Source organism: Nilaparvata lugens, chromosome 3 (genome assembly GCF_014356525.2).
Source record: "Nilaparvata lugens isolate BPH chromosome 3, ASM1435652v1, whole genome shotgun sequence".
In the NCBI taxonomy this organism is placed as follows: domain Eukaryota; kingdom Metazoa; phylum Arthropoda; class Insecta; order Hemiptera; family Delphacidae; genus Nilaparvata; species Nilaparvata lugens.
This window is the reverse complement of record NC_052506.1, coordinates 1561128-1585658: the sequence shown is the minus strand read 5'-3', so window position 1 is coordinate 1585658 and position 24531 is coordinate 1561128. Positions and strand designations below refer to the sequence as shown.

Genomic DNA, 24531 nt, shown 5'->3' with positions numbered 1-24531 from the left:
AAAAATTGCCGTAGCTATCCAAAACTGAAATCAAACAATGATTAATGAAAAATAGTGTTTCATCAGAGACTAATAAAGAGTTGCATCTGGAGTACAGCTTTCTTTGGGTCTGATACGTGGACTATTGGTAAGGATGAGGAAAAGATTCTAAATGCTTATGAAATGTGGTGTTTGAGGCGAATGCTTAAAAAAATGGACTGACAGAGTCACGAATGAGGAGGTATTCCAAAGCGCGGTGGAAAAGAGATCTCTTCTGCATTTTCTCAGAGACAGACGGCATTCTTGGATTGGACACAAGGCATTTAAGGCTGTGCAAAGGCTAAAAATAAACTTTCTACTGGTGATATTTTTCAAAGTTTTTCGATATGTATATCATCAAGCTATAAAAATGGAAAAGTTTTCTCAGTAAAACATTTTTTCCCGATCATTACTTTTTGAGATATGAGCGCCTAAAGTTTAAATTTTTGGAACAGAACATTTCAAATTCGGTAAAAATAAGAAAAAGAATACTTATAAACATATATCCATAAACGCTTCAGTTCAATCCATGAGATTCAGAGGATAAATTCTTCACAGTATTGTTGATTGAATAAAACAAAAATCTTTTGAAAATATCAATTTTTGAGAAAGTTATTCAATTACCCAAAAATAACTCAACTAAAAGTTATTTTTGGTCATTTTTAGTAAATTGAATAACTTTCTCAGAAATTTATATCTTCAGAAAATTTTTGTTTCATTTAATCAAAATTACCATGAAGAATTCATCCTCTAAATTTCATGGATTTATCTCTTACCGAATTTGAAATGTTCTGTCCCAATAATGTAAACTTTAGGCGCTCATATCTCGAAAAGTAATGATTGAAAAAAATGTTTCCCTGAGAAAACTATTTAATTTTGATAGCTTGATGATATACAAATCGAAAAACTTTGAAAAATATCACCAGTAGAAAGTTTATTTTTAGCCTTTGCACGGCCAAGTATTCTGGAATGTACAGTTGATGGACAAAGGGGTCTTGGGAGGCCCCTTTATCCGTCAGTATCTGAGACAATTCTCAGATACCCCTTCGTCAGTATCTGAGACAATTGACTAAGGATCTGGGGGCTATGAGTTATATACAATGGAAGAGAGTAGCAATGGACAGATTCGGATGGAAGGCTGTCAACCAATCCAACGATTGAGCTAATAAAATAGAAAAGTGTTTCATAAGGCCGGGGACACACGAACGGTTTTTTACCGGCCTATCATTTTTACTCGACTATCACACTCTATTGTCCTCTGAATCCGCTTCATTACCCTCATTAGTGGCCGGAGTGGCCCCGTCTGCTTTCTTGAAGGCAGTTTTAGCTGGTAGCGACTCATCTATTACTTTCCACCTTACCTATTGCTTGTATTCTCACTTTATTATTGAATCTAGATCAGTGTTCAAGTACTTGTTATTCAATTATTTCTAATGGTTCATTTTGATGAAACTCAACTTGCTCACAAGCTGTATACAGACTAACTTGAGTTCAAAAACCTTAAAGATGCATAGACTCACATGCAGCGCTAGTGTCGTACTTGGAATTGAAATCCACCATTGAGGGGGCAACCCATAAGATTATTACATACCAATGCCACCAATGCCTTTGTGATCTATAGTATCACAAATATTATTTATATAATATCTCGTGCTAAAATACCCCAATGGCGGCCTTCAATTTCAAGTAAGAGCTATCATTGGGAAGGCATAGGCATTGTGGGTCTATATCTCTTTAAGGTCTTTGCTTGAGTTACATACAATTCGTGGTTACACACCACGTGCGCTATTCATCAGCTGATTTATATTATTATTTAGCTGTATTTATACTGATTTAGCTGTATTATATTATTTATTTGTATGAATATAATTATCAAATAATTCAATATCTATATATATGAAAGCGAAATGGCACTCACTGACTGACTGACTCACTCACTCGCAGAACTAAAAATCTACCGGACCAAAAACGTTCAAATTTGGTAGGTATGTTCAGTTGGCCCTTTAGAGGCGCACTGAGAAATCTTTTGGCGATATTTTAACTCTAAGGGTGGTTTTTAAGGGTTTAAAGTTCTTTTAGCATGTATATTCTTCTTATTCCAATATCTTAAAATTATAATATTGAAATGTCCATACCATATGTTAATATAGAACTATAATCTAGTGAGAGTACCTATTAGATAGTCTAGAAATAAATGCTTTTACTGGAGTACAGTCAATTGTCCAATTCTTGAAGCAAAGGCAATTAACAATAAATAGTAAGAAATGTCAATTCCTACAATTCAAAAGTAAATATAATTCAGTAGAGGATAGAGAAATAAATGTGTTTGTAGAGGAAAATGAATTAGACCAAGAAGAGAAAGTAGCATTCTTGGGAATTTTATTGGACAGGAAATTAACATGGCATCCTTACATTGAGAGGATATGTAATAAGATATCATCTGGGGTATTTGTCCTGCGGCAGCTTGCTAGGCTGAATGATAAAAAACTACTGTTAACTGCTTACCATGGACTTATACTATCTCATATTAGGTATGCTATTTTAGTATGGGGTAATTCATCTCAACAAAATATGGACAGGGTGTTTAAGATTCAAAAGAAGGCACTCAGATGTATAGAGAAAGTGAATAGGTTAGACTCTTGTAGGCCTTTATTTAAAAAGCTTGGTCTATTAACTGTGCCATCTTTGTATGTATATGAAGTTGTAATGCATGTGAAAACGAGTGGTGTGATCCAGAATTCAGATGTTCATGAGTATAATACGCGAAACAGAGCAGATTATCATATAATGGGTCACAATAGTAGGTTCAAACATTTGAAAACAAAAAATTATAATTTAGATTATATATAAACCAAATTGAATAACAAAATAACACTCACTAATCACTTGAAATTGTCAAATAATGATCAACTTTGAAAATTATGATATACTCTAGTTTAGGAGGATTATCATGGCATGTCAACAAATCAGATTACGTTGATCAAATCGATTGGATTGTCTTGCAACATAAAATTTCTCGCTGATTGATTATGATTATACAGCTGGAAATAATTCTGTCTCTATCCCACACAGGCACACACATCTTCTGCTATCGAGTTTCCGACTCTGTATTGTTTCAACAACTGATTCATGTTTATTCATTTTGCCTTTGATTTTTCAATACTGTATTACTAACTGGTAACTAGTAGTTCTGTGAAGAGTAGACCTCGCGCTCAGTAAGTTACATTGACCTGTTGTTTTCTCAAAAATTAATAAATAATTTATCAATTTAAAATGTCTAGAAAAAATCCTAAATAAACATAGAGCTTTCTGTCCTATCGTACCGTGACGTGTCGTCCCGGAATGTGAGTGTGAGCGCTGTTATCAGGTCTACAACTGCTGCAACTTTCTACAACGTTGATGGAAAGATACATTTTCAAGATGTTCGATGTTTTTGAACGGGTAGTATTATAGTCCACTATATTCCACGCATTCAATGAGGCATGCAATTTATAGTCTACACAGCTGCTGATTTTTTACCAAGTTACATTGAGATATCAATATTGCATGCGTCATTGAATGCAATTAATAATCCACTAGACAGCTGATTCATGATGAATAATTCTAAAGTCTGATTTTTACGGTAATATTGGCGATCAAAGGAGACTCCTTTTCCTTTTCTATTATCCTTAAAATGCAAAATTTTAAAAAACCGTATGTATACTTCGACGCAAAATTCAAAAAGGAACATACTTGTCAAATTTCATGAAAATCTATTGCTGCGTTTCGCTGTAAATGCGGAACATAAATATAAACATATAAACATGAAGGGAAATGCAAAACCGTCGACTTGAATCTTAGACCTCACTTCGCTCGGTCAATAAATATTGCTAATGTCTTAGGGTAATATTAATATGCACCAACCATGTTAAACGATAAACCACGAGCACTTGTTGATATGGTTGCTTTCATTATAATGTATTTCATTTCGAGTTTAATAAATGAATAGCTGATCTCTTTCCGTTTAAACCGTGCTGATGCGAATGGGCCTTAACTATTCAAATATAAAGATTGGTTGCCTCTTCATACAATTCTACCATTTTTCATTCTCTAGGATGGTGTGGAAGGTGAAAGATTGCATATTTATGATATAATTTCATTATTTTTCCTTACTCAGGTAAATAATTGTATTATTTTCCATTTTTCAGGATAATGTGGAAGGCGAAAGATGTGACAAGTGTAAAGCGGGCTTTTTCCTGCTTGACCGAGATAACCCCAAAGGGTGCATGGAGTGTTATTGCTCTGGGGTGTCCACACAGTGTGAACCGGCCTCTGGTTACAAACTACAGGAGGTACCCTAACATTACTTTCAATATTTGAAGATGTCTAAATTTACTCTAAACTACACAGTTCTAATGATAGAATGGGAAGAAAAGTACCCTTCTTATATCATAAAACAAATTTTACTTCCAAATAAAATGTGAAAACCCTTTTAGGATTTCAGTGGTTCACAATAAATTCAATTATATGTTGATGGTTTAAAGTAAAATTTTGGAATAATTCAAATTCAGAACAACACAAAAACTTCTTGAAATAATCAAAAATTGTTTGAAAATTTGTTAAACTTTGTGTTATTTCTACTTTTAGAAGTAAGAGTATTTTATGATATGAAAAGAGTGTTATATTGTTTACATGTTATCAATGAAAAATTAGCCGTGAATATTATTTTTAATCATACATAGTTCTACTACTATCCTTCTATATATTACTTGCCTTCCCTTCTACAGAGTGTCTTATAAGTCACTCCCTATTTTTATACAGCTATAATCTCTCTATTTATGAACCAATTTTGTTAGAACTATATTTGTTAGATAGAGCAGTCCTTGAGGTTGTATTCAACACCAATTTTCATATGTTTCAGTTTAAAAATGCCACCTCTCTTGACTGTGGAAGAACGAGCCAAAATAGCTGCTCGTTATGAGTTCTGGGGATCTGTGATGCGAGTAAAAAGGTGGTGGAGGGCTGAACGAGGGGTCCATGCAACACTTGATGCAAAAACACTGAAATCTTTCCTAAGAATCGTTGCAACAGAGTAACGTGAAAGACCACTTTCACGAGATCCTTGACGCAGTGATTTCCCAGGACTCCTCATGAACATTTCACGAACTCTGTCAACATTCTCTGCTATCCTTGACGTTGTTGTCTTCCCGATCGTCTTGCATCTGCGACACTCCCTGTTGTTAGTAATTTGGAATGAAAATTTTTTACAGTTTTTGCATCCATGGATCCCTCATTCAGCCATCCAACATATTTTTACTCGCACCACAGATCCTCAGACCTCATAACTAGCTGCTATTTCGGCTCGTTCTTCCACAGTCAAGAGAGGTGGCATTTTTAAACTGAAACAAATAAAAATTGGTGTTTAACACAACCTCAAGGAGTGCTCTATCTAACAAATGTAGTTCTGACAAAATTGGCACATAAATAAAGAAATTATAGCTGTATAAAAATAGGGGTGACTTATAAGACTTTCTGTATATATTATGACTTGTCATCACACCTTGAACCAGCACACTGTGTGTTATACGTTGATGATGTGAATATTTTATTGAAAAGTAAAGGTTTCGGATGGACACGTTAAGCCGTCGGTCCCGGCTGCCTAAAAAGCAGTCGTTAGGTCATGTCAGAGGCCCTGGAATGATCAGTTGCGACCTGAAAACTCTGACACCAGACCTGAGCCAGCCAGGTCACTCGATATTATTATTATTATTTTATTGAAAAGTAAAAGCAAGTCTGAAAGTAGAAGAGCTCTCCAAAAACTAGAAGAATGGCTGCCTTCTAAATTGACCGAATGAAGAATTCTATAGTGAGATCCACGTTATATGGCAGTGTAGGATTGACAATACTGTTGCTGTCGTTTTCTATCTCTCTCTAGCTTTGCAATGTTGTCCGTTTGTCAGAATATTTTATTTTTACTTTTGACAGTGACTGTACAAAAGTGAACAAACAATTCTCAGCCGCCATTTTTTTCTTCATTCTATCAAAATACTCTAGTACACAAGTCGTATAATTGATTTTAAATGTATTATTTAAACAATGAAATAATTTTTAGACATTACCGTATGAGAAACACAAATTAAAATACCTGAAATGACATTTTAAAAGTTGATAAATAACCATTCTAGACTTCATCCATGCTTCAGTTAGCCTACACGTATAGGTTAGACCTACTCGTACCCGTATAAATAATATTGAAAGGTTATTTCCATTGAAATTACTTATTTTAAATAGGATTTCTATTTTTCTCTTATTTTTAAAAGAAATTGGAATAGAATACCTACCAAATAACTTAATTTCTGTTTGAAATTCAGATTGATGTATCACAGCTTTTTAAATTAGCCGCCATTTCAGGTTTGTATAAAAATGAAAATCTGATTTCAGTAATGGAAGCAAATTTTGAATCAAAATATGAAAAATATATATTCTTGATTAATTTGACATTAAATTGATTATTGTATCAAGGAAATGAAATTATTATTAGATCAAATTTAATGAGATGATTGAGTAACAGCTGTGTACACTCAGAGGCAAAATGGAGAGACTTGGCATCTTTCTTCACTGCCATTAGAACGTGGACCTCACTCTTAGACCATTTATAGAATAGACACGCTGGGAAGCCTAATGTAAACAAACTCTACAGAAACGTTTTTCTATTTGATGCTGACGTCACGATTTGGAGATAACAGTAGATGTTGGCTTCATCGACTTTCAGTATGAATATACAATGGGCCGTGTCTAATCTATAACTGGTCTAAGACCTCACTATAGATTGAAGATGTTTGGCACTAAATTATAATAAGACTAAACCAATCAGGCCATTCAGGACGGCTCGAGAAGCAGTATTGGAGACGAGAGATGGCAACTAAGGTTCAGCAAATGAGGCAAAGGTACTTGGAGTGGTGCTAGACTCTGAACTCTTCTGGTGACCTCATTTGAACCACCTAAAAACAAGCTGAACTCGGCCGTATTTGTTCTTAGATCATTGTGAAAATTTATAGATACAGGAATGCTCAGAAGTGTCTATTCTGCTCTGTTCCATTCTTCCCATATCATGCTTATTATATCTGTAATTAAACTGCGTTTACACCAAAATTATTAACAAAATAACTTAATCCTTATAGATTCTATTAGATGAACATATTATCACGTACACCCTGAGTAGCTTCAGAGGTGGGTGATTGATACCCAGGTGTTGCTCCTGGATGACTTCGCTCAGTGTAATGTGGGCGGGGAAAGGAGGCAAGTCGAAGTTCCTCTTCCTTCTTCTTTGTGCCTCAGCTGCGTGAACAGCACCTCCTGGTGCTTCTGACGGCGTGAAGGTCGCTCTCTCTCTGATGACACCACTTTGATGTAATTTTGTATCGGCTTACGGCCTTGGTTCCGCTCCAGTGAAGTAGGAAAGGAAGGACAGACAGGATAGGGACGGCAGGACAACGGTCCGCTGTGCCCTGGGGAAGGAAGAATAGGGACGGCAGACAACGGTCCGCTGTGCCCTGGGGAGAAGGAAGAATAGGGACGGCAGACAACGGTCCGCTGTGCCTGGGGAGAAGGAAGAATAGGGACGGCAGACAACGGTCCGCTGTGCCCTGAGGGGATGGAAAGAATAGGGACGGCAGACAACGGTCCGCTGTGCCCTGGGGAAATGAGAGGACAGGGACGGCAGACAACGGTCCGCTGTGCCCTAGGGAGATGGGAGGACAGGGACGGCAGACAACGGTCCGCTGTGCCCTGGGGGAATGGAAGGTCAGGGACGGCAGACAACGGTCCGCTGTGCCCTGGGGAAAGGGAGGACAGGGACGGCAGACAACGGTCCGCTGTGCCCTTGGGAGATGGAAGGACAGGGACGGCAGACAACGGTCCGCTGTGCCCTGGGGAAATGGGAGGACAGGGACGGCAGACAACGGTCCGCTGTGCCCTAGGGAGATGGGAGGTCAGGGACGGCAGACAACGGTCCGCTGTGCCCTGGGGAAATGGGAGGACAGGGTTGGCAGACAACGTCCGCTGTGCCCTAGGGAGATGGAGGTCAGGGACGGCAGACAACGGTCCGCTGCGCCCCTGGGAAATGGGAGGACAGGGACTTCAGACAACGGTCCGCTGTGCCCTAGGGAGATGGAGGACAGGGACGGCAGACAACGGTCCGCTGTGCCCTAGGGAGATGGGAGGACAGGGACGGCAGACACCGTCCGCTGTGCCTAGGGAGATGGTAGGACAGGACGGCAGACAACGGTCCGCTGTGTCCTAGGGAGATGGAAGGTTAGGGACTTACGGCAGCCAAGGGGCCGCCGTACCAGGACAGGAGGTCGGGGACGTACGGCAGCCAACGGGCCGCTGTACAAGGAGCAGGAAGGTTGTGCGGAATGCTGTGGACTGGGCTCGTCCGGCGTTTAAAATACTCCCCCAAAGTGGAGGGAATGGAGTTGTGCCGCCGCCAGAGGCGGTGGAAATCATCTCGATGCGCGGAAGATGGTGCGCCATCGGTACCTTCCTTATCTCCGCGGTCGGCTAGCTTTGCTGATAGCCGAGCGTCTTTCAATAATATTATTTATTATTTCTCGTCACAATTTTACTTGTGACAATATCTTATCATACCTCATAACTAGCTGCTATTTCGGCTCGTTCTTCCACAGTCAAGAGAGGTGGCATTTTTAAACTGAAACAAATAAAAATTGGTGTTTAACACAACCTCAAGGAGTGCTCTATCTAACAAATGTAGTTCTGACAAAATTGGCACATAAATAAAGAAATTATAGCTGTATAAAAATAGGGAGTGACTTATAAGACTTTCTGTATATATTAATGACTTGTCATCACACCTTGAACCAGCACACTGTGTTTTATACGTTGATGATGTGAGTATTTTATTGAAAAGTAAAAGTGTTTCGGATGGACACGTTAAGCCGTCGGTCCCGGCTGCCTAAAAAGCAGTCGTTAGGTCATGTCAGAGGCTCTGAAATTGATCAGTTGCGACCTGAAAACTCTGACACCAGACCTGAGCCAGCCAGGTCACTCGATATTATTATTATTATTTTATTGAAAAGTAAAAGCAAGTCTGAAAGTAGAAGAGCTATCCAAAAACTAGAAGAATGGCTGGCTTCTAAATTGACGAATGAAGAATTCTATAGTGAGATCCAAGTTATAATGACAGTGTAGGATTGACAATACTGTTGCTGTCGTTTTCTATCTCTCTCTAGCTTTGCAATGTTGTCTGTTTGTCAGAATATTTTATTTTTACTTTTGACAGTGACTGTACAAAAGTGAACAAACAATTCTCAGCCGCCATTTTTTCTTCATTCTATCAAAATACTCTAGTACACAAGTCGTATAATTGATTTAAAATGTATTATTTAAACAATGAAATAATTTTTAGACATTACCGTATGAGAAACACAAATTAAAATACTTGAAATGACATTTTAAAAGTTGATAAATAACCATTCTAGACTTCATCCATGCTTCAGTTAGCCTACACGTATAGGTTAGACCTACTCGTGCCCGTATAAATAATATTGAAAGGTTATTTCCATTGAAATTACTTATTTTAAATAGGATTTCTATTTTTCTCTTATTTTTAAAATAAATTGGAATAGAATACCCACCAAATAACTTAATTTCAGTTTGAAATTCAGATTGATGTATCACAGCTTTTTAAATTAGCCGCCATTTCAGGTTTGTATAAAAATGAAAATCTGATTTCTGTTATGGAAGCAAATTTTTGAATCAAATTATGAAAAAATGTATATTCACAAATATATTAAATTGATTATTTTATCGAGGAAATTATGATTATTATTAGATCAAATTTAATGGGATGAATTGAGTAACAGCTGTGTACACTCAGAGGCAAAATGGGGAGACTTGGCAACGTTTTTCTCCTATCTTTCTTCACTGCCATTAGAACGTGGACCTCACTATAGATTGAAGAATGTTGGCACTAAATTATAATAAGACTAAACAGAATTAGGACCATTGAGGACGGCTCGAGAAGCAGTATTGGAGACGAGAGATGGCAAATGAGGTTCAGCAAATGAGGCAAAGGTACTTGGAGTGGTGCTGGACTCTGAACTCTCCTGTCAACCACCTAAAAACAAGCTGAACTCTGCAGTATTTGTTCTTAGATCATTGTGAAAATTTATAGATACAGGAATGCTCAGAAGTGTCTGTTCTGCTCTGTTCCATTCTCCCCATAATGGTTTCGTTCATTTGTATAGATTCTATTAGATTGAACATATCTTATCATACACATGATGAACATATATGTTAAGTTTCGTTCATTTGTATAGATTCTATTAGAACATAACTTATCCTACACACGATGAACATATGTGTTTGTTAAATTCCGTTCAATCTAAAAGAATCTTCAAGGATTAAGTAACTAGTAGCTCTGTGAACAGTAGACCTCGCGCAGTTATAAACCACAGCCTCCTCTTATACTGTCCATCAGAGTAAATCCTGTCTGTATGTCGTGTGTGAGAGATATCGGTGTGAAAACGGCTAATGGCTGTTGGGGTTGGTGTATAAAAAAAGGTTAACATCAAAAGATAATCTCCTTCAAGACATACTGGCAACAGGTCATCCCAAGTTCAAAGCAGAGAAAGGTTATTTTATTTATTCATTGCATGCAATCAATATTTTTGAATGAAGACTAAGAAATTGTCAAAAACCACAGATTTATTGATACTTAGAAAGACCGGTTTCGGTTATTACACCATTGTCAATCTGTGATAAACTGATAGACAATGGTGTAATAACCGAAACCGGTCTTTCTAAAGTATCAATAAATCTATGGTTTTTGACAATTTCTTAGTCTTTTTCATTCAATATGAACCACAATATCAACTTCTCAACTACACAAAAAAAAACAATCAATAGTTCATTCAATAGTGCTTAAAAATTGCATTCAATGAGGCATGCAATTTATAGTCTACACAGCTGCTGATTTTTTACCAAGTTACATTGAGATATCAATATTGCATGCGTCATTGAATGCAATTAATAATCCACTCGACAGCTGATTTATGATGAATAATTCTATAGTCTGATTTTTACTGTAATATTGGCGGTCAAAGGAGACTCCTTTTTCTTTTGTATTATCCTTAAAATGCAAAATTTCAAAAAACCGTATGTATACGTCGACGCGAAATTCAAAAAGGAACATACCTGTTAAATTTCATGAAAATCTATTGCTGGGTTTTACCGTAAATGCGGAACATAAATATGAACATAAATAAAGAGAAATGCAAAACCGTCGACTTGAATCTTAGACCTCACTTCGCTCGGTCAATTAACATTTTGTTAATAACTTTGGTGTAAACGCAGCTTTACTGTTTTGGTACACATACATAAATAATAAGCATAGCATCAGCTGATGACAAGCGAAATGCGCGTGTTCGTGGCGCATATGTGTGTACGCATCTTATGTGTGTGACTATTGTCAATTTAGTATTGTTGCTAAAGCCCGGTCCTGACGCTCAAGTTGAGCTTCAGTCTTTTGCTCAAGCATAAGTCGGAGCATGTAAGTCGTTGCGTCTGGACGGTAAAACGGATCGGACGGTCTTCAAGCGTAAGTCGTCAAACTTAAAATGTATCGGCCGGCAATCTTTTTCCATCAAACCGTCCGTCTTTTGCATATCCACCAAAACCTGAATCGCGTAAAAATGAAGAAAGAGAAATTGTGATTTAAGATTCGGATTCAGCGCCCTCAAATTAATAAAATGCCTCGCGAGTAGGCTACTTGAAAATAAGCACGTTTTTCTTATCGATTGTATAGAACGCCATTTAACCATTTTTTTATTTCTTGATTCTCATGATACTCTCACAATTTGATGTTGATATTATGATTTACTATCACGATATATTAAGATGTACTATATTGTTGATAAGAATACTATCTACAAAATGTCAATCCATCTACAATCACTGTGTCTCCAGATATGACATCTAAACAAAGCCATTTAGCGTTTAACAGTAATATTTTTGTCATTGTGTACGTTCTGTGTACAGTAAATTGTTCCAGTTCCAATCGTAAATGGTTCCATCACGTGACTGGTGCAAAATGTTCCCATGGAACGCCATTTCAAAATCGTTGGTTCAAGCTTTTGGCGCGCACATATAAAGTTGATTAACACTAAAATGTGTCGTTTACTAGCTGCCTGAATGGAGAAAGGCTGTTTTACAAACCTACCGTCTAGAAAAGTGTAAACTCCTTCTATTCCATTACTCTCAAATTTTCTATCGAGAAAAATTCATTTAATGAATGGTTATCAAACACCATATTGTTGGTTATGTATTCTATTCAATGGTAAACAAACTATCAGCGCATGCGCAGAGAAGCAAGCAGACTACAATTGTCTCAGATAATTGGAACTGTTCCAGGTCGGACAATACCACACTTCGACTGTGGGGCAGAAAGTTGGAGCTGGAACAGGTTTCTAGAACAGAATCTGTCAAAATTCCTCCCATGGAACGCGAAACTTTTTACTTGGTAAATTGTGAATCGGACAATTTACCACATTTTATGTACACAGAACGGGCCCATTATGTGTTAAATATAGCATTATCCAGTTGAATCAGCGAAAAAATACGATACAATAATTATTACTCATCTACCGGATATATATCAACTGTATACAATTCAGACTCAATGAACTCTATCAAACAATATAAAAAATAAGAAAACGGACGACATAAGACGGATGCGTGTGGACGCAATTTTACATCAGTCTTTTGCTTGAACCAAACGATCCGTCTTTTGCTTGAGCAGAAGACTGATGGTAAACTAGAGCATCTGGACCCGGCTTAAGAATGACAAATAAAAAATTGTTTTGATTTCAGATAAGCAGCCTAGTCGGCTGGCTAGTGAGCGACATCTGGGTACGGCGCACCGTTCTGCCCTCCCTGGAGCCGGAGACAGGTCTGCTGTCAATCGGCAACTTCGAGCTGCCCGCCGTTGAGAACTACTTCTGGTTAGCGCCTCCAGGTGGCGTGTACTGTGGTGACCGCCTCGCCAGCTATGGGTCAGCCCTAACCTTCCGTCAGAGCTGGGTCGTCATGCGAGGCGATACTAGTGGCACGCCAACGCAGGGACCTGATGTCATCTTGATTGTGAGTGTACAGTTATAGTAATGATAGCAGCCACCAGGTGGCCCTAATGTCGTGTTGATTTGAAATAATTTCAACTTTTTTCAGAACACTCTTTTTTAGTACTTGAACAGTCAGTTTCTTGAACAGTCTTTTCATTTAATATTAATGCATTAACTCAAGTCTGTAATGTCTGAAAGCCCCAATCATGAATCTCTTTTTATATGCAAAGGTGCGTACAGATTTACACGCCGCGAACATGAGCAATTCACTTCTGATCACCTGATGCCAAGCTTTTTATATCTGTATCTTACCGTTTCTGTAAAAATACAGATATAATCAGCTGATTAAAAGTGAATTGCTCATGTTCGCGGCGCGTATATCTGTACGCACCTCAATATCGGGGCACCGAGCTTCGCTCGTTATTTTTATTTGTTGATAAACAGAACACAATTCTCTAGAATGATCGTGTTTATATTTCACAGCTGGCTATACGTCATCTTATGAATTTCGGGGATGCAATATTTTGATTTTTCACATACTCACTCGCTCACTCACTTTTTCACTATCAACAGCTGTTTCAGCCAAGGATGAATTATCCTTTTAATGTCGTTCAGCGAGTTTTCTCAAAGATGAGACCTAGTGCAATCGAATTTTCATATCATGAACCTACTATGTTCCAAATTTCGTGAAAATCGTTAGAGCCGTTTTCGAGATCCGTTGAACATGAATAACCAGATATAAATATATAAAGATACAGAAATTGCTCGCTTAATATAATAGGATAGAAGGCAGTGGTAGAAGAAAACTGAAACAATGCCATCCTATCATTTCCAATGAATTTATAACGTGAATCCTACGTCGTAGTTCCTACTATGTTATAAAACTATCATAAACCTACTATGTTCCAAATTTCGTGAAAATCGTTAGAGCCGTTTTCGAGATCCGTTGAACATAAATATATACCCATATAACCACATAACCAGATAACCACATAACCATATGAATATATACAGAAATTGCTCGCTTAATATAATAGGATACAGAGTGTTCTGAAAAAGGTGCCCATAAGTCAGGGCGTGTGATTCCTCACATCAAAAGAAGAAAAAAAGTTCTAATTAACATAGGTCCGATAATGCTTGGTTACCAAGTTATACATGGTGAAAGATTTCGTCTGAATTTCAGTTCCCCTGCTGAAACGAAGCCCTACGGGTATTTGTTGGCTGTTAATTGAAATTGAAATTGATTTATTTTCTTCTTTTACAAAAATACAACATATATCTATATATATAAAAGCGAAATGGCACTCACTCACTCACTCACTCACTCACTCACTCACTCACTCACTCACTCGCATAACTAAAAATCTACCGGACCAAAAACGTTCAAATTTGGTAGGTATGTTCAGTTAGCCCTTTAGAGGCGCACTAAGAAATCTTTTGGCAATATTTTAACTCTAAGGGTTGTTTTTAAGGGTTTAAAGTTCGTCTTTTAGCATGTATATTCTTCTTCTCCCAATCTCTTAATTATAATTGAAATTTTCATATCATATGTTACTATAGAACTATAATCTAGATAGAGTACCTCTTCGAAACAGTTGTTAACTGGCAACTAATTAATAATTTTGTCAGGTTGGCATTGAGTTGAGTTGACTTTGTTAGGTTGGCACCAAGTTGAAGATTTAAATGCATTTATCGCGGAAAAATTGATTAAGCACTGCTACTTCAATCCTGGGAATATTATATTACTAGCAGTCAGGCTCGCTTCGCTCGCCATATCCGTTTAGCCAGCCGTTTAGTCTGGACCCCCGACTGGATTGTCCTAATATATGATAAAAATGCCCAAATGAAAAATGCAGGCGAGCGAAGCGAGCCTGCTGATCTCATTCTTGGATGATCCAGTCGGGGGTCCAGGGGGCGGAGCCCCCTGGCTAGACGGATATGGCGAGCGAAGCGAGCCTGACGGCTAGTATACAATATAAAATGTGAAGAAGGCTCCTCATACGGGCAAATGCCTGTGAGTGAGGAGCGAGTTCCAAATACAATTGAGTATTCTATACTTGTAAGAATGAAGACAAATCATAGAAAAGTAAAGATCTTAGCTTTTAGAATTAATGATAAATAACAAGCGACAAAATGCCTATAATAAAATCTAAAATACATACCCATGAGTAGTATATAATACAGTAACTTTTCAAGTACGAATCTAGAATTCAGAGAGTTTAATGGATGGATTGAAGATAATCCATTATAACGTAGACCTCACTATAGAACATTTTGAGCCAAAAATTAACATTATGAGTGATTGAATCATACTAGAAGCTTCATTCTATAGCAAATAATGAACAAGATAATATAGGCCTATACAGATGGAGTGGGGAAATCGAGAGAATATGAAAATTGCTAATCAGACACTGTTATTATAACGTGGACCTCACCATAGAACTAGGTTTTGGCGACCAACATTGCAAACTCATTTTTTTCATAAAATAAATTGTAAATAGTAATTTATTGTATCAACTATTTCAATAATTTACATAAATTGTAAATAGTAATTTATTGTATCAACTATTTCAATAATTTTGTAATATCTCGGGTAGATTAGATATTAATGAACTGTTTTACCAAAGGGTAGACGTGGTTAAAGAAAGCTAATTTTTTCTCTATGAAAATTTGTTGTATTTAAACATTTTCTCTACCAAATTTTTACAACAATTTTGACTCTACTCTGGCTGCCTAGCCTAATGCAAAAAAAAACATTGAAAGAGATTTGGAATGGTACAAACAAACAAGAAAAAACCTATCGTTATGCAAAGAAAGTTCGATCGCCCCTTGTCATTTGAGTAGGATTAATATTCGGGACTCACCCATAATGAAGACGCTGAAGAAGTCCATTACACGATGATTTTGGTGATCCACACTCCCGAAACGAATTGATGTCTGAGCGCGCTGTGTTCGCTTCAACGGTTAAAACAAGAGTGCACGGAAAGAATGCAATTTTTGTCTCAGGTCCGACTCTTCCTAGGCCTACACGTGGAAACTAGACTATGGCAGGGGGGAAGAAGAGCCGGAAACTGTTGATGGGACGAGTGGATGGAAACTATCTTTCCCAGGCTGGGATGCAAGCTAGGCAGTTCCCAACCCTGAGAAAGATCCTCACCTCGTCCATCGGTTGAAAAAATGCAAGCTTTCCGTAGCCTATGCTAGGCAGCCAGCAAATAAAATATTACGTTCTAATTTCACTAATTTCAATATCACTACTTTCAATTGCTTCCATTACAATTTACATAAATTGTAAATAGTAATTTATTGTATCAACTATTCCAATAATTTATCGTCAATTGTGTTTCAGGGTGCCAACGGTTTAAAGCTGGGTTTTGGTGCCAACTGGTACCAACAGAACAATATCAGTCTGACGGTGCAGCTGCAGGAGCAAGGTTGGTACCACCTGGCACTGGCCGAGGGGGAGGGAGAGGATGATGATGACGTCACAGCCGCTTTCAACCGTTTCGGCTTCAAGGGTCCGTCTGTGACGCGTGCGCAGTTCCTGAGTGTATTGGCGGATTTGAAACACGTGTTGCTGAGGGCTAAGTTTCATACTGATCAGGCCGAGGCTAGGTGAGTTAAATCAATTATCAATTTCTTGAATAATAAATCATCAGTTCATTAACCTTCTGGTAGTCGCGCCCTACTCAATCACACGAGCAGTCGCGTGTTGTATTTTGTACAACATCCAATTTTCCAAGTGTTATGTACTCTGTTTACTGTCAAAACATATTAATTGATTGTATAATTACTTTTTCCATCTTTTTAGATTATTCTACGCCTATGAACATTTCGATGATTACCATTTCATAGCCCAATAAGGTACATCAAGCAAATAAGGTACATCAATTCTGTTACAGTCGCCTCGTATACAGTCTTTCCCTATCTTACGCACAGTGCGACTTATGCACTGTCGCGACTAAAGCCATCAATTCTGTGTTATTGGTTCGTTTACAATCTTCGTATACAGTCTTTCCCTATCTTATGCACAATGCGACTAAATGGCACCTAAAGACTGGAACATTGCTCGGTTAATACTGCAACCATAGAGAAACAATAGCGTAAGTGGATATCCCATGGTATAGGGCGTTTATGTCGCAACTTTTACTGTTATTAACTTATATCTCAAGCTGATAGTTCACGTAGTTCTTTCCTGTGAAGCTTTATGACGCTGGTACTTTCTCATATTGTGCTGTTCATACACTCTTACCCGGTCAAAACTGTAAAAATCGACAATAATCGACAGTAATCGGCTTGAGATAACAGTAAAAGTTGCGACATAAACGCCCCATACCATGGGATATCTACTTACGCTATTGTTTATCTATGCTGCAACTCAGTGGAGTGATGGGGAGAAAGTTTTGGAATGCATAGGTGACTCATTCACTGACTCCACCCCATTCAATAGTTTTGTGCAACAAAAAAACTGACACTGTTGTAGTTTTTACAACAGCGCGACTGCCGGAAGGTTAACTGAAAATTCATTCAATACTTAGGTCTGTTAAGTATGGACATTAACGCTGATTATCTAATAAGCGTTAATTTTACGGATTCATTTCTGTTCCACAAAGATCGGTTAGTTTTTAATGACGATAAAGTTTTCCGGCTAACTAATCAAGATTTTAACGGCTTCACAATCCGGCAACACTGTAATTTAACCGACAGATGCTATTATTCTGAACACATGGCACAAAATTGAGGTTATGTTATTGAAGCGGTGACCATTCATTAGGCATGCTCCATAGAAATGTTCTGTCTGTCGCCAGTGTCAAGTGCTATCTGCAGACGAACCAAGTCGAAAACTAACTTCAAAAATCAGAATCTAATTTTGAATGCTAATATCAGCTAAATAAACTTCTCTATTTTATTAACGGATGAAATTCATTCAATATTTAGCTCATACTTTGAATTCTGTAGTTTTTTTACCAAAAACTAGTTGTTAGACAGCTATCAGTAGGTACCTAATCGGCGTTAGTTGGATTTAATTCCCCGTGAATGGTCTGTTAAAAATATTTTACGTCGGTTAAACACCGACGTTATTTTTCGAATATTTGTGCAACCAAATGTTCTTTGTTTCAGCTAATCGCCGTTAAAATGGTGCCAATTTATCAGAATTAAAAACTTTTTACGCCGGTTACTTCAATCGGCGTTATCGCTTGAAATTTCTGTTTTGTGCAACCAAAATGCATCGGTTAGCGCTAATCTCGATTAAAGTATAGCATTTAATCGTGATTAAACGTTAACCGACGTACGTGCAACTGACCCACATAATGATCTTTTACCATAAATATTATTGAATCTGGGTACTACTTATATTGACGGAGATCTTAAATTGTAGGATGAGGGAGGAGCAAGGAGTCTATAGTATAAATTGTCTTTGTGGAGTATTAAAATTTTGAAAAGGTAGAAATGTTTGGGCGATAAGGTATGATAGAATATTTGTAAGCTACATGGGTTGTATGGATCAATACTTTAAACAGAACATTAGTGTTTTTCTAGTGTTGTAAAATTGGTGTACCGTTGCAAGTTGAATAAATAAATACTAGTAGAATCCTATACTGTTACACTTTAATAAGTTTTCTATTAAGTTCTCTTCATTTCCTATGTGTCAACCTAATACCACATAAATTTATTTAGATACTGTTATTTATGTGTACAAATACTTGACATGAGGAAAGGCACAACAGACTCATGGCCAAAACTGTCCCATCTCCAATTTATACTATACTGTCCAAATCAAAATGTTGGTTATATCACTTTCACTTTTCAAAATACAATTTACGCTCTTCAATACTCAGATAAACGAGCAAATTTCGAATCAAATAAATACTATTGAAAGTCCATAATCAAAAAATCTTAAACAGTAACTTGATAATTATTCAAAAAGTCTAAATCTTGAATGAAACTATACATTTTTGAGCAAAAAACTTAATCAGTTCAACTTTATCATTAATTTCTTCCATCAATTACAGCCTTATCTCGGCCACCCTGGAGACAGGCGACCGCGGAGGCTTTGGACCCGATGTGAGTCATTTGGAGCAGTGCGCATGCCCAGAAGGCTACCAGGGCTTGTCCTGTCAGGCATGCGCCTTCGGCTACACCCGTATCACACCCGAGGGCAGACAGCATGCCATCTGTAGCAAGTGTAACTGTCACTCACATGCTGCCACGTGTCATCCGGTCACTGGCGAGTGTTCTGTGAGTAACATTTCAAAAAAAAAATAAAACAAGGAATACTCAAGGCCTAGTTCATACCGAAGTGACTTGGCACTGACTTTTGCCACTTCCACGCCACTCTTATGAAAACAATATAGGGGCACCGAGCTTCGCTAGTTATTTATTTAACAGAACTCAATTCTTTCAAATGATTGGGGAAGGACTAACAGGCACAGCCCAAACTATTTCTTCCCCGAATTTTGTTTTATCTATATATATAAAAGCGAAATGGCACTCACTCACTGACTGACTGACTGACTCACTCACTCACTCACTCACTCACTCACTCACTCACTCGCAGAACTAAAAATCTACCGGACCAAAAACGTTCAAATTTGGTAGGTATGTTCAGTTGGCCCTTTAGAGGCGCACTAAGAAATATTTTGGCAATATTTTAACTCTAACGGTTGTTTTAAGGGTTAAAATTCGTCTTTTAGCATGTATATTCTTCTTCTCCCAATCCCTTAATTATAATTTAAATTTCATATCATATGTTACTATAGACCTATAATCTAGATAGAGTACCTCTTCGAAACAGTTGTTAACTGGCAACTAAAATGCATCGGTTAGCGCTAATCTCGATTAAAGTTTAGAATTTAATCGTGATTAAACGTTAACCGACGTACGTGCAACTGACCCACATAATGATCTTTTACCATAAATATTATTGAATCTGGGTACTACTTATATTGACGGAGATCTTAAATTGTAGGGTGAGGCAGGAGCAAGGAGTCTATAGTATAAATTGTCTTTGTGGAGTATTAAAATTTTGAAAAGGTATAAATGTTTGGGCGATAAGGTAAGATATAATATTTGTAAGCAACGTGGGTTGTATGGATCAATATTTTTAACAAAACATTAGTATTTTTCTAGTGTTGTAAAATACTAGTAGAATCCTATACTGTTACACTTTAATAAGTTTTCTATTAAGTTCTCTTCATTTCCTATGTGTCAACCTAATACCACATAAATTTATTTAGATACTGTTATTTATGTGTACAAATACTTGACATGAGGAAAGGCACAACAGACTCATGGCCAAAACTGTCCCATCTCCAATGTATACTATACTGTCCAAATCAAAATGTTGGTTATATCACTTTCACTTTTCAAAATACAATTTACGCTCTTAAATACTCGGATAAACGAGCAAATTTCGAATCAAATAAATACTATTGAAAGTCTATAATCAAAAAATCTTAAACAGTAACTTGATAATTATTCAAAAAGTCTAAATCTTGAATGAAACTATACATTTTTGAGTTCATAAATGGGTGGGTTCATAGGTGGGTTATATAGGTATCTTACAGCCTTTTAGAGATGCTATTAAACTTTTTTCTAGGGAGTCTCATTATTTATATTTCGGAAATTTAACAATTTATTATTTGACACTTAATCAGTTCTACTTTATCATTAATTTCTTCCATCAATTACAGCCTTATCTCGGCCACCCTGGAGACAGGCGACCGCGGAGGCTTTGGACCCGATGTGAGCCATTTGGAGCAGTGCGCATGCCCAGAAGGCTACCAGGGCTTGTCCTGTCAGGCATGCGCCTTCGGCTACACCCGTATCACACCCGAGGGCAGACAGCATGCCATCTGTAGCAAGTGTAACTGTCATTCACATGCTGCCACGTGTCATCCGGTCACTGGCGAGTGTTCTGTGAGTAACATTTCAAAAAAAAAAACAAAAACAAGGAATACTGAAGGCCTAGTTCATACCGAAATGACGTGGCACTGACCTTTTGCCAATTCCACGCCACTCTTATGAAAACAATATAGGGGCACCGAGCTTCGCTAGTTATTTATTTAACAGAACTCAATTCTTTCAAATGATTGGGGAAGGACTAACAGGCACAGCCCAAAACTATTTCTTCCCCGAATTTTGATTTATACACTATAAATATTCCAAAAAGTAGGTTATGTTCCGTACAGTTGAATTTAGGCACATTTTCAGTCCAAATATTTCAAAACATAAAAGTTCTAATTTAGATTGTTTACATACCAAATTGAATAGCACTCACTAATCACTTAGAACTGTAGAATAATTATCAACTTTGAATAGTATGATATATACCATCTCATGTCAACAAATCAGATTATTTTGATCGAGTCAATTGAAATTTCTAGATTTCTCGCGAGTTACGGTAAGCTAATTGATTACACAGCTGATCTGCCACACAGGCACACGCATCTTCTGTTATCGACAGACGACGAAATTATCATCTGTTTTTCCAAGGATGAATTATCCGTTTCATGTCCTTCAGCGAGTTTTCCCAAGGATGAGACCTAGTGCAATCGAATGTTTATATCATAAACCTAATATATTTCGTGAAAATCGTTAGAGCCGTTTACGAGAACCGTTGAATACAAATAACCAGATATAAAAATATAAGCAGATATACAGAAATTGCTTGCTTAATATAATAGGATATGGCCCAATGCACACCGAATTGACATGCCACTGGCTCGCCAGTGACATGCCACTGCCTCGCTATTTCGGTGTCACTCATGGCGTACAAGGACGGACACGCCACTTCCTTGTCACCTACTAAAACAACCTGTTGAATAGAATAGAAGAATACTTGAATAGAATTGAAATAGTCCAGGCAAGGAATGCTTAAGAAAGGTATGGAGGGAAAAGTTCGGAACACTACAAAAGTGGAATTTCTCCATCTCAGGGTAAAACAATTAGATGAAAAATGATGTGGAATTGACAAAATTTTATACATTTAACTATGATTTGATAATATCTTACCAGAATTCACTATTAGAACTGACAATGTCATATACATTTAACTTTCATTTAATAATATCTTACAAGAATTCACTATCCTATTATATTGAGCGAGCAATTTCTGTATATTTATATCTGGTTATTCATGTTCAACAGATCTCCAAAACGGCTCTAACGATTTTCACGAAATTTGGAACATAGTAGGTTTATGATGTAAAAATTCGATTGCACTAGGTCTCATCCTTGGAAAAACTCTCTGAACGACATTAAAAGGATAATTCATCCTTGGGTGGAACAGCTGAGACCTTCGTCGTCTGTGGATAGTAAAAAGTGAGCGAGTGATTCTGTGGAAAATCGAAATATCGCATCACCGAAATTCATAATCTGACGTATAGCCAGCTGTAAAATATAAACACAATTGAATTGAATGAAAAAGACTAAGAAATTGTCAAAAAACCACAGATTTATTGATACTTAGAAAAGATTTCCAAGTATCAATAAATCTGTGGGAAAGATTTCTAAGTATCAATAAATCTGTGGTTTTTTGACAATCTCTTAGTCTTTTTCATTCAATATGAATAATTACCACAATACCAACTTCTCAACTACACAAACACAATAAACACAATCATTTCAGAGAATTGTGTTCTGTTTTTCAATAAATAAAAATAACGAGCGAAGCTCGGTGCCCCGATATTCTATTGTAAATTATAAGAATAGTATTGTTGATATTATTTAAAAGAAACTCATGTAATTTGATGCTAAAGCTGCTATAACAATTGAAAGAAAGCAAGAAGTGATTTAGCCTAATATATCAAATAAAAGAGAATCGAATACTCTACAACCCGAGCATTATTTGTTTTCATTTTCTTGGTGCATTTTTAAAGAGTTTTGAGCTTTCAAAGTACATCAGGGAAATCAACATTAGGGTATCAGGGAAATCATTGTCAGGAGTGAGTTTGGTCTCTTTTATTTATTTTTTTTACTTTCAGAACTCATAACTCTTAAAAAATGTCACACTTTCAAGAGCATATTCTCGAAAACCATGAGAGATACGGGAAAAAGTTTCAAATCAAACTTGTAGAAAACTTTGTAACCTTGGTAAACTAGAGACATGCCTCAACGTACTGCTCTTTTATTGCCTGAAAAATATACAAGGTGACACAGAATAACGTGAACTTTTAAAAACGCCATAAAACATTAGTGGGAAGGGAAAAAATTATGTTATTCAAACTAATGTAAACTTCAAGACTTGCCAATTGAGAATTATTAATAACATCTATCACTTTTTGACAATTACTTCTTCAAGATGGCTTCCTCCTGCACGAAAACACTCTTGAAATCTGTGTTGACGATTCTTGAACGATTGCTGCAAAATTTCAGCTGGGATATTATTAATCTCATTTTGAATTGTCTGTTATGATTCAACCACAGTTATTGGTCAAGTTGTGAAAACGTTTGATTTGAGATAGCTCCACAAAGAGAAAATCGCAGGTGGACAGATCATGGGACCAGGAAACGCAGATGCTGCAGCGATCAATGAGGAATCGTCAACATAGATTTCAAGAGTGTATTCGTTCAGGAGGAAGCCATCTTGGAGAAGTAATTGTAAAGAAGTGATAGATGTTATTGATAATAATTCTCAAATGGCAAGTCTTGAACTTTACATTAGTTTGAATAATTTTTTTTGCCCTTTCCACTAATGTTTTATGGCGTTTTTAAAAGTTCCCGTTATTCTGTGTCACTCTGTATTTGTAGATTATTATCCTATAAATTAAACTTTAAAAAGGATACTTTGATTTTTCAATTTTTACATAAATTCGAGTAGCCCTCACCAAAATAGTTTATTTTTATCTCACTATCAAGACTCGCTATTCATTCTATTATTAAGATTATTATTAAGTTAATTAAATTGATTTATTTTGTTGAATTGCAGACATGTGAACACAACACAACAGGTGCAATGTGTGAGCGTTGCCAGCGTGGTTACTATGGCAACGCGCAGCTGGGTCGCCATGATGACTGTCGCCGATGTGCCTGCCCTCTAGCGGAGGCGGCCAACAACTTCAGTCCAACATGCGAAACAGACAGCCATGGAGGTTATGTGTGCACTCAGTGTCCCGTCGGGTATCAGGGAAATCATTGTCAGGAGTGAGTTTGGTTTCATTTATTCATTTTTGTCACACTTACTCAATTGCAGCTGTTTTCCAGTACACAGCTGTTTGCATAACAAGAAAACATGTGATCATTATAATTTTTTTCTGTCATAGTAATTCAAATTCAGCTGTTTTCCATGCATGAAATCAATCTGGTAAACAGCTGTTTGCAGAACCAATAAACTATGATTCTCACTTAGACCAGTTATAGAATAGACACGGCCTATTGTATATTCATACTGAAA

The 24531-nt window shown here is 37.1% G+C and overlaps 1 protein-coding gene across 1 annotated transcript in view; it reads left to right on the top strand.

The window, feature by feature from the left end:
• Positions 1-24531, top strand: part of LOC111060895 (laminin subunit alpha-2-like) — a gene marked incomplete in the record, with an annotated part of 262801 nt that overhangs the window by 55735 nt on the left and 182535 nt on the right. The window contains 7 exon segments of the mRNA XM_039425289.1: positions 4206-4349; positions 12889-13158; positions 16486-16751; positions 19151-19376; positions 20107-20132; positions 20831-21056; positions 24067-24281. Coding sequence (XP_039281223.1) covers positions 4206-4349; positions 12889-13158; positions 16486-16751; positions 19151-19376; positions 20107-20132; positions 20831-21056; positions 24067-24281 — 1373 coding nt within the window.